Source organism: Ctenopharyngodon idella, chromosome 1, assembly GCF_019924925.1.
Source record: "Ctenopharyngodon idella isolate HZGC_01 chromosome 1, HZGC01, whole genome shotgun sequence".
NCBI classification, from domain to species: Eukaryota; Metazoa; Chordata; class Actinopteri; order Cypriniformes; family Xenocyprididae; genus Ctenopharyngodon; species Ctenopharyngodon idella.
In genome coordinates, this window is record NC_067220.1 from 2,021,767 (window position 1) to 2,037,766 (window position 16,000).

At 36.2% G+C, this 16,000-nt stretch overlaps 1 protein-coding gene across 1 annotated transcript in view; it reads right to left on the reverse strand.

Moving 5' to 3' along the window:
* LOC127511366 (uncharacterized) overlaps window positions 1-16,000 on the reverse strand; it is a 45,326-nt gene that overhangs the window by 15,691 nt on the left and 13,635 nt on the right. The window contains exons 14-24 of the mRNA XM_051892162.1: window positions 15,281-15,370; window positions 15,032-15,164; window positions 13,902-13,984; window positions 13,638-13,712; window positions 8,422-8,484; window positions 6,629-6,682; window positions 4,153-4,215; window positions 3,373-3,441; window positions 3,159-3,263; window positions 2,809-2,983; window positions 120-172 (exon numbers count right to left, since the gene is read on the reverse strand). Coding sequence (XP_051748122.1) covers window positions 120-172; window positions 2,809-2,983; window positions 3,159-3,263; window positions 3,373-3,441; window positions 4,153-4,215; window positions 6,629-6,682; window positions 8,422-8,484; window positions 13,638-13,712; window positions 13,902-13,984; window positions 15,032-15,164; window positions 15,281-15,370 — 963 coding nt within the window. The remainder of the gene's footprint in view (window positions 1-119; window positions 173-2,808; window positions 2,984-3,158; window positions 3,264-3,372; window positions 3,442-4,152; window positions 4,216-6,628; window positions 6,683-8,421; window positions 8,485-13,637; window positions 13,713-13,901; window positions 13,985-15,031; window positions 15,165-15,280; window positions 15,371-16,000) is intronic.

Genomic DNA, 16,000 nt, shown 5'->3' on the forward strand with positions numbered 1-16,000 from the left:
TTCTCACCTATGCAAAAAAAAAATAAAATAAAAAAATAAATAAATAAATAAATAAATAAATAAATAAATAAAATAAAATAATAATAATGATAATAATAATAATTTAAATTTAGTTTTACCTTCCTTGAAGCATCTTCTTCTTCTTCTTCTTCTTCTTCTTCTTCTTCTCCTTCTTTTATGAAAAGGCATATGATAATACCTCAATAATCAGAAATTATAACAAACATGATTTTACAACTATAATTAAAAACTCCAAACTGATTTTATAACTCCATCAGAGTGACACACGGACACCCCCTCCCCCTACTTTCTGAAAAAGTAGATTCAGTAGAGCCTTTAATGTTTTTTTTTTTGTTTTTTTTGTATTTATTTTCTTAATTAATATGGAAATATTAAATATATATGTATATATATATGTATATATATATATATATATATATATATATATATATATATTATTTAATTAAATTATACTCTAAATAAGAATAAAAGAATAAACTACCAGTAGGTTTCATTCATTAATTCATTCAGGAGTGAAGTAATGGTCCATTGAATCATTTGTTTCATTGATTCGTTCAAAAAGCAGATTCAGAAATGAAATGCCATGTGTTGCTCGAAGACGAACAGTTCTGCTTTGTCTTTATATTTTAGTTGGAAAAATTTTGTAGTATTGCATTTGCACTTGTGCAGTTTAGGACAAAAACAGCACTCGTGATATTACGCTCATTACTTTTGTGATATAGCTTACATCATATGATGTTGTAAGACTTGATTTTCCTGCTAAGACAAAAACTGAGATCAAGCACCCTGCAATAAAGCAATAAAACTCATCTGGAGAGAAGATCTCTAAGAAATAGCATAGGACAACGCCTTGCCCTCACACATCTACAGGATGCAATAGCCCTCCCCCCAACACACACACACACACACACACACACACACACACACACACACACACACACACACACACACACACACACCCTCCTTCCTTTTCCCCTGACTCAAGTCACTGAAAGTTCTCCAAGAAGTATAATGGAGAACTGGACGCCCGTCCCGAGGTGACTAGAGAGTACATCAGTTTCAGTTTGGATCCAGCCTCTTAAGAAGACCTCAGATGACTAAAACTTTGGAAGAGACGGCGCCAACTCCTGCGATGACTTCAGAAGATGCAACATCTGGATCAACACGCACATTCACATTCTATAAATCCTAATTATTGTTAATATGTAATTCATTTTTCCAGGAGCTCTTTGCTTCTACCTCCAATTAAATTGCTAACAGTGATTGTATGTTAATCGCCTAAATTATTACATTATTAGCTAACTGCAGTCTCCAAATTGTAATGTTGATATGCACTCTCTGTAAAGCTGCTTTGAAACGATATGTATCGTGAAAAGCGCTATACAAATAAATGTGAATTGAATTGAATTGAATAATGTATCTGGTGTATCTATTGCTTTTTCCTTTCATGTTTGGTATCATTTTAAATGTCTCGGTGCGATTGGTAAAACGGTCTCAATTTCACAGCTGTCACTGGTATTATGAAAAAGATTGAAAACTAAGGATAATTCTGTCCTCCTTTTGGGTGTTGAAAAACCCACTCCTCTCCCCCAAAACAGGTGTTGGTGTAATAAATATTTACAACCCTTTTGTTCTGGTCTGTATATAAGGTAAAGTACAAAGCAGTCATGTGGGATCATCTGTAGCCAGAAGCCCCCGTGCAGAGATGGGTGAATGTCTGAAGACATTCACACATCACTGTGTGTACATGCATTTCTTTGGGTAACTGACGTTATGCATTTATTATTTCTGAATTGGCTTCTAATTGTCTAACTGTAATGTAATTGGCATGATACATTTTTACTTGACAAATAAAATATTATATTTGGTTTATTCTGTATTATTCTTAATTCATTATTTCTAGTAGATTAAAGCGAAGGTATTACCGCAAATCTGTGTTCAGGATTGATCATACGGAAGGTTTAATAGATGGAGCATAGGGCACATCAATTAAGTCCATTTCGATTTCTGACTATCGCTGCCTTAAATAAGTTGCAGTTTTCATAAATATATAAAAACTATGCTTTTTGTTACGAGTAAGCAGAGCGCGACCGACTTAAAGGTAGATATTTACCCTGCATCCAATGTTTAAGGTCAGAACTGACGAGTTTGTGTCCGGGAAGAGCATTCAGTCGGCCAAAGTGACTTTTCTAAAGCGATGCCGGGACCACAGTGAACGAATAATTGAAGATGTAAGGTAATCAGAATAATCAAAAATCTAAATTAATGCATAACCAATGATTCATTTCTATTTGGAAACACAACCTAAGAATGAGAATCATTTGAAATTGGAGTCAGATTAAACGAGTGAAATTAAATAAACTTCACAGAGGCGCTGAAAAGACATACACGCGTTAACCTTCGCCCAGGCCGTCGGATTCCGTTTTTGGGCCGATGCAGGGTTCCTTACAATGTAAATATGAGACAAAAACTCAAACGGGTGCATTTTTGCCCCATATCCTGAATTTTAGTGACTTTCTGACTACATTCAATAGGCTCCATTATACAGTTAGTTGTTGCCCTGCATCATATTCAGCATCAGTCCACTGTATGAAATGTGAGATGACCTATGTAGGTCTGGGGCGGGGCAAGTGAGTTTAATACAATAATAATTTTAACACGTTATTTTTTTCAGTAATTAATTAATCTAATTAATGCATCAAATTGACAGCCCTAACATACACAACACAGATGCTACACTAATACACATACATATAAATGCATATATAGTAGCAAAATTGCAGTTACCTGAATGAGGCCCAAAATCAATGAAGTTGTTTTTATTGCTTTTGCACCACTCATGAAAGTACTTATGAAAGTACTCAGATTTCTGCTGGACCTCCTTCTGATTCTCCCGATCCTTCGGATCGTAATAGACCCTCACAAGCCATTCATGAAACTTCTGTGGCTTGAGACTGGACACCTGCAGGGACACATTACAAACTACAGTAATCTGAAAATCATCACACTCAAATCCCTTCATTCATTACAAATAATTTATTTTAGCGAGTCAGACAGACAATCCAATGCTCAAGAGATTCACAGTCATGAATAAGAATTCTGTATAATAAATGTTTGAGAGAAGTGAGATTTTGTACCTGATACTTCTCCATCTTGAAGGCTTTGTTTGGCTCCTGCTTGCTATAAAAATGAACATTTTCAATGGGCTCATTACCCACTTCACCAAAACCCATCTCAAGAACCTGAATGAGAAGAAATTTCAGATAGGATAGAAAGATTAATGTGAAAATGAAGAGGTACAAAATAAGCATTTTTTTCATTATTATTTTTTTCCCCCCCATTTAAACATACATGAATTTCACAGTCCTCAGCTCCCTTAGGTGCCTGCGGATCAGACTTCCAGCATTTCTCCAGAAGTTTCTGATGTTTTTGAATTGTAAATTGGCAATTAGACACATAATCACATATCAAAGTCAAATGAAATAGACAAAAGTTATTCAGTAAACACTCCTGTTTAAAAGTTTGGAGCCAGTAAGATATTTATTATTATTATTTCAAATAAATTAACACTTTAATTCAGCAAGAACACATTAAATTTATCAAAAGTAAAGACATTTATAATGTTATAAATGATTTCTAATTCAAATAAATGTTGTTCTTCTGAACTTTCTATTAGTCAAAGAACAATATTGAGAATATTACCATGTTACTGCATTACTGATTTAATACACACAGCCTTGGATAAACATAAAACATCTGGCTGACCAAAAACTTTTGAACAGTACTATATATATATATAAGGCTTTTCTGTCTTTAACATTATGTCTAAAATTTATGTTGTGTGTTGTGACTACAAACTAACAAAATAAATCTGATAGTACCGACACATGTGTGAGCATCACATGATACACATTAATACAAAAAAACAACAAAAAACAAAAGAAACAAACAAAAAAACTACAATTTACATCCATACACAAGTACACAAATGTTGTTTATATATGTAGGGATAATAGATATCAGTAATTCTTTTTGTGTGTGTGTTTGTAGGGGCTTATTAAACCATATTCATTATACAATAAATCTGTACAATGAATGACTGAGACATTTATAATATAGGGAATGAATTACCTGATAGACTTTGATCTTGAAGGCTTTAACAGGCTGGGCTTTGGAGCCGTCCTCCTTTTTTTGCTAAATGATTTTGAAAAATGAATCATATAAGCATACACTACAATAAATGAAAAAGTTAAATAACAATAATATAATCATTAGGACTGTCAAATGATTACATTTTTTAAATCTAATTAATTACATGTGGTGGTGATTAATCTAATTAATCTCACATCAAATTTGGCTGAGAAATTACTCCCAAAAGATACTTCAAAGTCATTATTGTGTAAAGCATCAAATAGACATTACAAAAGGTAGCTTCAGAAAGAAATATTTGATTTGATTCAACATAAAATTTATTACACACTCTTTTGGACCTTGAGGGTGGTGAGTAAATGATGACTGAATTTTCATTTTTGGGTGAACAACACCTTTATTGTTTTTTTTGTTTTTTTGTTTTTTGAATTAATTTGATTCGTTCAATCGGCTGATTCATTCAGGAGTGAAGTAAATGGTTCTGGTAACATTTTATTTTAGGGTCTTTTAACTAGTTGCTTATTAGCACGCATATTACTAGATTATTGGCTGTTTGTTAGTACTTATTAAGCACATATTAATGCCTTATTCTGCATGACCTTATTCTACATTCTTAATCCTACCCAATACCTAAACTTAACAACTAACTTACTATCTATTAATAAGCAGTAAATTAGGAGTTTATTGAGGGAAAAGTCATAGTTAAAGGGTTACTTCACCCAAAAATTAAAATTCTGTCATTAATTACTCACCCTCATGTCGTTCCACACCGTAAGACCTTCATTAATCTTCGTAACGCAAATTAAGATATTTTTGTTGAAATCCGATGGCTCAGTGAGGCCTACATAGCCAGCAATGACATTTCCTCTCTCAAGATCCATTAATGTACTAAAAACATATTTAAATCAGTTCATGTGAGTACAGTGGTTTAATATTAATATTATAAAGTGACGAGAATATTTTTGGTCCGCCAAAAAACTAAATAACGACTTATATAGTGATGGCCGATTTCAAAACACTGCTTCAGGAAGCTACGGAGCGTAATGAATCTTTTGTGTTGAATCAGCGGTTCGGATCGCGTGTCAAACCGCCAAACTGCTGAAATCATGTGACTTTAGCACTCCAAACCGCTGATTCGACACGCTGATTCATAACGCTCTGAAGCTTCATGAAGGTGGGTGAACTAACCCTTTAATAGTGAATATGTGTTCACTATACTAAAGTGTTACCATGGTTCTCTTTATGAATGGTCCATTGAATCATTAGGCTTGTTGGACTTGAAGCGGCGCTGCACCCACCGATCGGTGTATAACATCAAAGTACAGCCAGAGCAACTAGAGAGCAGATGGCTCTGTTTGCATTTGAACAGTTCTGCTTTGTTTTTATATTTTTTTTTGAAAAAATTGTGCAAAACAGACAATATTGTTAAAAATAACACAAAATTAACTTATGTATTGAACTGTTGTATAAAATCAGTATTACATTTGCACTCGTGCTATTCGGTGCTTAACTATATCATATGATGTTAATTTGAGACAAAAACTCAAACAGGGGCATGTTTGCCCTTATATCTTGAATTTTAGGGACTTTCTGACTACATTCTATAGGCTCCGTCATGCAGGTAGTTGTTGCCCTGCATCATATTCAGCATCAGTCCACTGTATGAAATGTAAGATGACCTATGTAGGTCTGGGGCGGGGCAAGTGCTCTAAATAATGCATTAAATCGACAGCCCTAATAATATTGTGACAATTTTATAAAACTGGCACTTCACATGAGATTAACACTTTCATTCCTGTCACGGCCACGGATGCCGCCCATCTCTTCCTTGTCTCACCCTTGAAGGCCATTACGATCACTGCAGTTCTAGCATATATTTCTTAGTAACTAAAACCCACAGCTTCACTATTAGTAGAGAGACGCTGCCTGGTACAATTAATTCACATGCAATTGCTCTCTCACTAATGCATTCATATAAATGTAATCTTTACTGAGCTACTTTATCTGTATCTGATTTAGAACAAGCAGAAATCTGTGAGAAATATAACGACCCAAAGAGAAGAACCGATAAAAATGAGCTGTTATGTAGGAACAATAGTCATGTGGGCAGGGCTGTGTCATATGCCGTAGATGTGCTGAAGGCAAACCCGTTCAAGTCTCAGCTCGAGGTTCAGGCTGATTTGTTCAATGACATCATCAGCGACTAGTCGATGTCGAATCTCGAAGTCATTCAACCCCTAGTACGCACACACACATGTGCACACACACACACTCACAAACAGTGTTTTCATATTTTATGGAGACTCTCTTAAGACATAATGGTTTTTACAAACTATATATTCTATCCCCGCAACACTAACCCTAAACCCAAAATATATATATATATATATATATATATATATAATTGCAACATGATAATCCTGTGCCACAAATGCAAAGTGAGAAATTGAATGACTACCTTAATCTTGAAGGCTTCATCAGGCTTGTCTCCCAAACTGGCCAGCAGTATGTCCTAAAGCATTCAGAAGGGTAAATGGTATATAATACATGGAAATACACTAAATAAAATAGCTAAATAAATATAAAGCTTTTATCTTAAATAAACTATATTGTGCAGTGATCTGAGTCCAAACTGATAAAATGTTAAAATATCTGATAAAGCTGACATGTCTCTGATGATAGTATAGTGTCCCAGAGTCATATTTTTTTAAAATACTGAAGCTTAAATACATGAAAGAGTGATGAGTTGTTGTAAGCCCTAATGGAATTTAGGAATAAAAATCTGATTACATACAGGTGCATCTCAATAAATTAGAATGTCGTGGAAAAGTTCATTTATTTCAGTAATTCAACTCAAATTGTGGAACTCGTGTATTAAATAAATTCAATGCACACAGACTGAAGTACTTTAAGTCTTTGGTTCTTTTAATTGTGATGATTTTGGCTCACATTTAACAAAAACCCACCAATTCACTATCTCAACAAATTAGAATACTTCATAAGATCAATAAAAAAAGGATATTTTAAACAGAAATGTCAGGCTTCTGAAAAGTATGTTCATTTCTATGCACTCAATTCTTGGTTGGGCCTCCTTTTGCATGAATTACTGCAGCAATGCGGCGTGGCATGGAGGCGATCAGCCTGTGGCACTGCTCAGGTGTAATGAAAGCCCAGGTTGCTTTGATAGCAGCCTTCAGGTCATCTGTTGGGTCTGGTGTCTCTCATCTTCCTCTTGACAATACCCCATAGATTCTCTATGGGGTTCAGGTCAGGCGAGTTTGCTGGCCAATCAAGCACAGTAACACCATGGTCATTGAACCAGCTTTGGTACCTTTGGCAGTGTGGGCAGGGCTACTCCTTAGCCCAGGTAAGACGCTTCTGACGTTGTCTTTGGTTCAGAAGTGGCTTGGTACGTGGAGTGTGACAGTTGTAGCCCATTTCCTGAAGACGTCTGTGTGTGGTGGCTCTTGATGCACTGACTCCAGCTTCAGTCCACTCCTTTTGAAGCTCTCTTAAGTTCTTAAATCGGCTTTGCCTGACAATCTTCTCAAGCCTGCGGTCATTCCCTTCACTTGTACACCTTTTCCTACCACACTTTTTCCTTCCAGTCAACTTTCCATGAATATGCTTTGGCACAGCACTCTGCGAACAGCCAGCTCTTTCAGCAGTGACCCTCTGTGGCTTACCCTCATGGTAGAGGGTCTTGATGATCGTCTTCTGGACAACTGTCAAGTCAGCAGACTTCCCCATGACTGCTGTTGGGATTACTGACCTAAACCCAGTATTTATACCCTGAGAATGGTAATTTAATAGAACTTGAAATTAAATATTCTAATAATTTGAGATACTGTTGTTTTGATTTTGATGAGCAGCAAGCTGTCTGGAAATATTTTACTTTATGTCTAATAAATCTAGAATATATTTAAGTTTTACTTTTTGAATTAAATTACATGATATTCTAATTTATTGAGATGCACCTGTACTATTTTGGAAAGCAGTGCCTATTTTTGGTGGCAATGCTGCACTATCTGCTCATCTCTTTAGTGAGTGTGCTGTAGGTGCACATCAAAATCCTGAGTGTTAAAATAGCACCTGGTATTTTGATGTGTGTCTGAAATGAGTGGATTTGCACTTAAACCCCTCTTCAAGTTTCTGAGTGAGTGGGTGCTTCAGGACTCTTTAAATTGTATTAATCATGACAACAATTCGATACCATACATTTTTTAGCTAAGTGAGAGAGGAAATTAGTACCTGATACACTTTAGTCTTGAAGACGTCACCTGACTGGGTTCTCAAGATGGCCAGCAGTTTTTCCTGACACAGACAAAATTAATCTGATGATTCTACAAGATAACACTACATACTATATAACCTTATAAATCTGAAAACATATTAATTATGAACATAGCCACAGTTCCCAGGCAGGAGGGAATGAGATTCTGCATCAGTAGTTGACACTATGGGAACTCATCAAGCACACTGGCCTCAACCACCTAGTGAGAAAGTCTGTGCTTGGAAATTTTTTAAATGCCTCCAAAGCATGCATTGCACTCATTTGGGCTCTGTGGCAGTCAAGATGCGGACTGACATCAAGAGCTGCCTCTAGTATTAATCACAGCTACACCAAGATCTCCCTCACAGTCAACATTCACACCCCATTCACTCTTCCTGGAGTTCAATCACACTTACTTTGAGCTCATTACCACACTCATCAAAAACAACTCAGGTTACTCATGTAACCATGGTTCCTTGAGAAGGGAACGAGATGCTGCGTCAATGACGACACTTTGGGGAATGCCTTCAGCGTGACTGTGTCTGAAGCCATGTGCAACTTAGTCCAATCTTGATTGGTGCAGCATCATCCCATGATGTGTGCTGGCGGAAAGCAGGAGCTATAAAGGAGCTGGTCTCACTGCTGTTTGTCAGCTTTCTGATCGACTGAAGCAAGCGGCTTCAGGCATGCAGGAAATATGGCAAAGGGACGCAGCGTCTCATGAGTAACCTGAGACGTTCCCTTTCGAGGGAACTTGCACTGCATCGATGATGACACTTTGGGGAATGTAATACCCACTTCGCCATGCTGACAAAATGCTTGCCCTGAAAATAAGGCTTGGCGCATGAGGACTTGGGTCCCATGAGTATCTGGAAGGTCCAGCCTATAAAACCTGGTAAAAGTATGTGGGGAAGACCACCCCGCAGCATTACATATGTCATGGAGGGATAAATAGGCTGCTAGAGACTCCTTTATTTTTGGCATAACACCGTAACCATTCTCTTGGAACCCCGTGATAGATGAATAATAATGAACCGTGGGGCTCGAAAGCCTGGTTGAAAATGTCTTTTTTCAAGATCTAGAAACGTCAGTGTAAAGATCCTGGAAGAATGGTAAGCCCCGATGTGGAGGTTGTGATTGTGCTGACTGTATAGGAAGCGCTCATCTAATTTGTTCTTTCTATGCGCTTCTTGTCTCTCAGCTGGCCAGTCAATGTTTAATTTGAACACAGCTTGAGACAAAACCTCCACTAACTCCTCATACTGTGGTGATTGGGCTGACGAGTCAACTAATTCACCTGCATCAACACTGAGAACGTCTAATTCTTCAGAAGACGAACCCATTGTCATGTGCTCACACGGGGCAGAAGAAGCCACGGAGCAGGCTTCCGTATCCCGATGGTGAGCACCAGATTCAGATGTTGAGGGCTGAGAAAGGGCCAAAGCCGTCTCAAGCTCCTCCCCTAAATCCATCTGCGATCCCCACGAGTGAAGTGCGCACCATGTGGGGTGCAGAGCTGGTTGCTTTGATCGAATAAAGCCAGCCGGGAGCGCAGCGTTCTAAGGGGCAAACGCTCGCAATGCTCGCAATCAACCCCCCCGAGGGCTGACCAAGCTCTGCTCCCAAACAGCTCACACAAACATTGTGTGTATCTCCACTCATAATAAAACGCAGGCAGGGATGAACGCACTTCCTAAACTGCTGCTGTTCACTCGCCATTTCAATAATAATATATGTGGGACAGAAAACACCAAATAGGACTGACAAAGACACAGAATGCTTGCTGAAGATCAGAAAGCTGACAAACAGCAGTGAGACCGGCTCCTTTATAGCTTCAGCCTTCTGCCAGCACACCTCAAATACGGCTTATCATCTGAAACATGTCAGTAGTAGTAACTTTACATTGCCGCTCGCTTAAACCTTAACCTAGTGCACTATTCAAATGTAGCGTGCTTACTGCATGACAGCTACAGCAACATGGAGGTGCTCAACGCTATCTCACGACCAATTCATACTTATTTTACAAGGTGGCTAATTCGTATGAGTTCATACGACCTCACTCGTATGAATTCGTACGATTTGTCTAAATCCCAGTGACGGGTAGGTTTAGGGGCGGGGTTTGGTGTAGGTCATTCGTATAATTTCATACAAATTTGTTAACTCATAAAATAGATACGATTTAGCAAAAAACTTATGAATTCATACGAATTAGCCACCTCACAAAATATGTACGAATTGCCGTGAGATCGGGTTGGAGGTGCTGGTGCAATCACTTGCACTTAAAATATCATTTTTGGTCATCCAGATGAGAGTAATACATCTTTTGAATCTGTGAACAGTCTGCTTTTATTTGTGTACACTCACAATAACAACAAAACGTTGTGCTTTTGTAAAATAATGAAAACAAACAGGGTCTGATTTCTGCCTTCTCTCTCAGTGAACTTGAGCGCGCCAAAAAAGGAACCGAAACTCCATGTAAACTTGCCTCACAAAAAATATATCTATATATGTCATGGAGGGATAAATAGGCTGCTAAAGTCTCCTCTATTTTTGGCATAACACCGTAACCATTCTCTTAGAACCCCGTGATAGATGAATAATAATGAACCGTGGGGCTCGAAAGCCTGGTTGAAAATGGCTTTTTTCAAGATCTAGAAACCTCAGTGTAAAGATCCTGGAAGAATGGTAAGCCCCGATGTGGAGGTTGTGATTGTGCTGACTGTATAGGAAGCGCTCATCTAATTTGTTCTTTCTACTTTCTGGAAAGTGGAGACGACAGTTCCAGAATGTTGTCCCATTAACAGGTAGATTACAAACTACAATTCACATTAAAGACAGTGGTTGATCTGCAGAATTAGTCATTTGGTAGGTTTTTTTTTTTTTTTTTTTTTTTGTATTTCTGTCTGTAATGTTTTGCTCCTGGTCTTCCAATAGTGCTAATAACTTGTGCAATAGGCTACATTCGTTCTTAGAAGATAATTAATTGTTTAATCAAAATATGGTCTATGATTTGATCAATTATAAATAACACCAATTTTTCTGTTGTCAACACACTTTGTAGACATAAAAAAAAAAAAAAAATGCCTTCACAAAAAAAGAATACAGAGTGAGAGAGCAAAGGGAGGCTAAAGCCTGTTCAACATTGCAAACAGGTATTCAAAGATCCAGCCAACCAGCAGGTAAATCATCATATAGAATATTAAGCAGACAGACTGTCACACTTTAACTCCTGTAAAATATATTTCCCATTATAATCAATTGTCTCAGTTAATACTAGTATAACAAACACTACTGCTCAAAAGTTTGGGATCGGTAAGATTTTATTCTTTTTAAAAGAAGTTTCATCTGCTCACCAAGGCTGCATTTATTTAATTAAAAATACAGTAAAAACAGTTATATTGTGAAATATTATTACAATTTAAAATAACTTTTCTATTTGAAAATATTTTAAAATGTAATTTATTCCTGTGATCAAAGCATCATTACTCCAGTCTTCAGTGTCACACGATCCTTCAGAAATCATTCTGATATGATGATTTGCTGCTCAAGAAACATTTATTGTGTACAATTGTACAAAATATTTGTGTACAATATATATATTTTTTCAGGATTCTTTGATGAACAAAGTTCAAAAGCAGCATTTATCTGAAATATAATCTTTTGTAACATTATAAATGTCTTTACTGTCATTTTTGATCGATTTACTACATCCTTGCTGAATAAAAGTATTAATTTCTTTAATTTCTTTTCAAACAAATACAATTAAAAATTCTGACCCAAACCCCATTGAACGGTAGTGTATAGTGTTACAAAAGCTTTGTATTTCAGATAAATGCTGTTTGAAAATCTTTTGAACTTTCTATTCATCAAATAATCCTGAAAAAAAAGTACACAACTGTTTTCAACATTGATAATAATCATAAATGTTTCTTGAGTAGCAAATCATCAGAGAATGATTTCTGAAGGATCATGTGACACTGAAGACTGGAGTAATGATGCTGAAATTCAGCTTTGCCATGAATAAATTACACTTTAAAATATTTTCAAATAGAAAACAGGTATTTTAAATTGTAATAATATTTCACAATATTACTGTTTTTACTGTATTTTTAATTAAATTAATGCAGCCTTGGTGAGCAGACGAAACTTCTTTTAAAAACATTAAAAATCTTACCGATCCCAAACTTGAGTGGTAGTGTACGTCATATTTATGATATTTTATTAAGACCATATTAATAGCATACACAATTAAAAAAGATAAGTTGTATCTTAGCATAGTAGGGTACAATGGGGCTAAATGCACACCCTAAGAAACATTTATGGAGCAACAGATTTTCTGTGAAAATAAATCATAAAAGTGGTTTGTTTGTTTAAAAATCTTATAAATGTATCAGGTGACGAAGGGGGCCTTTTACCCCACAGACACACGGGCAAAAGACACATTGTTGATACAAATACTTTAGCTAAAATAATATGTTTTTAATAATGTCTAAGTTAATACTTGTTCAAAATAATCACTTTGGCAAAGTTTGTACTATTTTCTGGTTATTTTGATAAAATAATTTGTTTTAGGTAAATAAATATACTGTCGCTACAACATTTTAACATTCAAACATTAAATATTAGATCAAATTAGCGCAGACTCAATTTTTTGGAAGAGTAAGTACAACAACATAAATTGAATTGGCACTAAAGCCTAACAATTGTATTTACAATATTGTAAAAGGTTTGGGTTACACTTTATTTTAAGGTGTCTGTATTACAGTGCAATTATATATTTAAGTACTGAGTAATGACAATTAACTACATGTACTTACGATAGGGTTAGGGTTAGGATGAGGGTTTGGTTTAGGGTTAATTGCACGTAATTATGCATAATTTCTAGTTATTACTACAGTAAATACATGTAACATATGTAACAATGACACTGTAAAATAAAGTGTCACCGCGGTTTGTTATTCATTTTCTATATTAAGATGATACTCAACCCCCTTATACTGCCCCTTTTTTTTTTTTGGGTTTGGGCCACTGCCCCTGAAAATGTTTGTGCACGGCCCTGTATGCAGGCAATCAGAAATCATCATTCCCATAGTATCAGCTACTCACACAGCACTAAGGTCACTGTCTTGAATGGGAACTCAAATTTATGCAGATGTAATTACTGAATTCAAAATCATTAAATTAAAATCCTTACATAAAAGTCCTTCAGAATTTGATGTTGTTTTTTAAAATCTTCGACCATCTTCTCCCAGTGTTCTGTCAGCATTTTCTAAAAGTTTTTGAGAGGAAAAAAGCAGTCTGTAAGGATTACAGTCTTTAAAGACTACAATTTGATTCATTGACTATGGGGTGTTTGTTTGCTGTGATATTTGATGTGTCAATGCGAAGGTCATAGTAAATATCAATGTGTTAGCTTTTACACAGAGTAAACATCGGACATTTTAACACAGTAGGGTACCTTTAATCCATCTTCCTTTAGTCGGGCCTCTCCCACGAACTTTGGCAGCCGTCTGTTGACAACGTCTTCTAGAATGCTTCGGGCTGTAGACAGATTGTCTGGATGGAAATGGTCAACAGAATATTACTATAGTCTGTCTGAGTACTTGATTCAGACTGGCTGAAATGTGTGCATAAAAACAAATGAGTTCAGTTTAATTACTGCTCTAAATGAATGTGCTGCTGTTGGGTTTATTTTATTGTCTGTTGGTTGCCCTGCAGACTCAATAAAATGATATTTTGTTCCATTGCAGTATAAATAATAAATAAAACACAGAACTACAAAACACTCATTATACAGAATAATGAATATTAATTTATGAGCAGAGGAAAAAACAGAGTTAAGGGCACCTTGATGTGCTTTAAAAATATAATTCTATGACAACAAATGAGGGAAAAACAAGGAAGAACATTTAAAAGGGCTAATATTTATCTTGTCATGAATACATGCAGAGAAGTGCTCAGAAACGGCTGACATCAGCTCGTTCGTCCAGCCCCGACTGGAGCCCTGGCAGCCAATCACCACTACAAATCTTGCTGGTATTATGCATTGACATCAGAAGCCGTGGCGTTGCTCTGACTTTGCTTTTCAAACTAGAAGACAGAATTTGCTCTAAAAATGCAAAAATAACTAATTTCCACTTATAAATAAACTTAATGAGTACCTTTAGTGTTTTCAATGATGTGTAGACTGTACATCTGTTAACATCTCAAAAAATGTGTTTTAGGGTTTAGAGCACCAAAACAACAAAGGCTTCTTAGTCTGTGATGTGAAATTCTGATTCATGAAGAAATAATTCAGAACTATTAGTTCAATGAATGATTTGTTTAAAGATTCAGTCATCAACTTCAATGACGCTGTTTCAGTGGCACAGGAAACTGTCATGAAACGTGCACGATGCAACATATTTTGTGTTTTGCAAAAAAATTTGCCACAGGTACTTTTTTTCTAATCAGCCTGGGCTGCATAAATTACTTGGAATAAGAGTCCACTAAATCAATAAAATAAAAAGAAAATTAAAAAAAAAAAGAACCACAAAGATGATGAAACGCATAAATGCAGACATACTACAGCAGCACAATTAGAGTTACCTGAATCAATGAAGTCTTTCTCACACCACTTCTGAAAGCACTCCTCAGCCTTCTGCTGGACCTTCTGATAATCCTGATCGGACATATTGGAGTTCACACTAACAAGCCATTTATGAATCTTGTGCTTGGATACCTGCAGCGACAAGTGAAACCAAAAATCACACAATATGTTTAAAAGCTTTTCTCAAACTATATAGAAATAGTTTAAACCAGGAAAACAAAGAGGTAGTTTTTACTGTTCAAACCTACAAGAATCTCAAAATCAGAATCATTCAGTTGTGTGCTGGCAGACGTGTTGTAATCGTTGAACGCTGTCATCCAGTTAACCCTTAGTATTTCCTAAAGGTTTTGGAAAAGTAAATCAGTCAAACATTACTCTAAAAGAAAAATTATATTGATATAAAATATAAAATTATATTCCAATGATGGAAACATAGCTACTGTTTTAAAGGCACAGTGTGTAAGTTTTGCCGCTAGAGGTCGCGTATTCAAAACAATAACAAATGCATAGCTTCATGCTGTGAATGAATGTGGAATCATGGGAGTTGTCGTCTTCACCTCCAAAGCCGATGGAAAGCAATCAGACTCAGGCAGAAATCATGTTCATGGGTGAGCTGATGTATTAAAGTTTTATTAACGTTACTGTGGTATGAAACAGGCCGGGCCGAGAACAATGGGAGTGCAATGAGGCCAGTGTTGCCAATTTAGCGATTTTGCCGCTAGATTTAACAACCTTCACACCTTTTTAGAGATGTTTTTTTTTTCATAAAAAGTTGCCTAGCGAAAAATCTAGTGACTTTTTGGACAAACCTTATCTGGTTTCCAAGACTCGCCAGTATGACATCATCAGTGGTTAAGTTGGGGCCGTCAGGGGCTGAGCCCCGGCACATAGGCTTACGCTCGTAACTCATCAGTGGACTTTCCTTGTGCATTTTCAACAATATAGGCTATGTTTTTTTAGACCTTTCT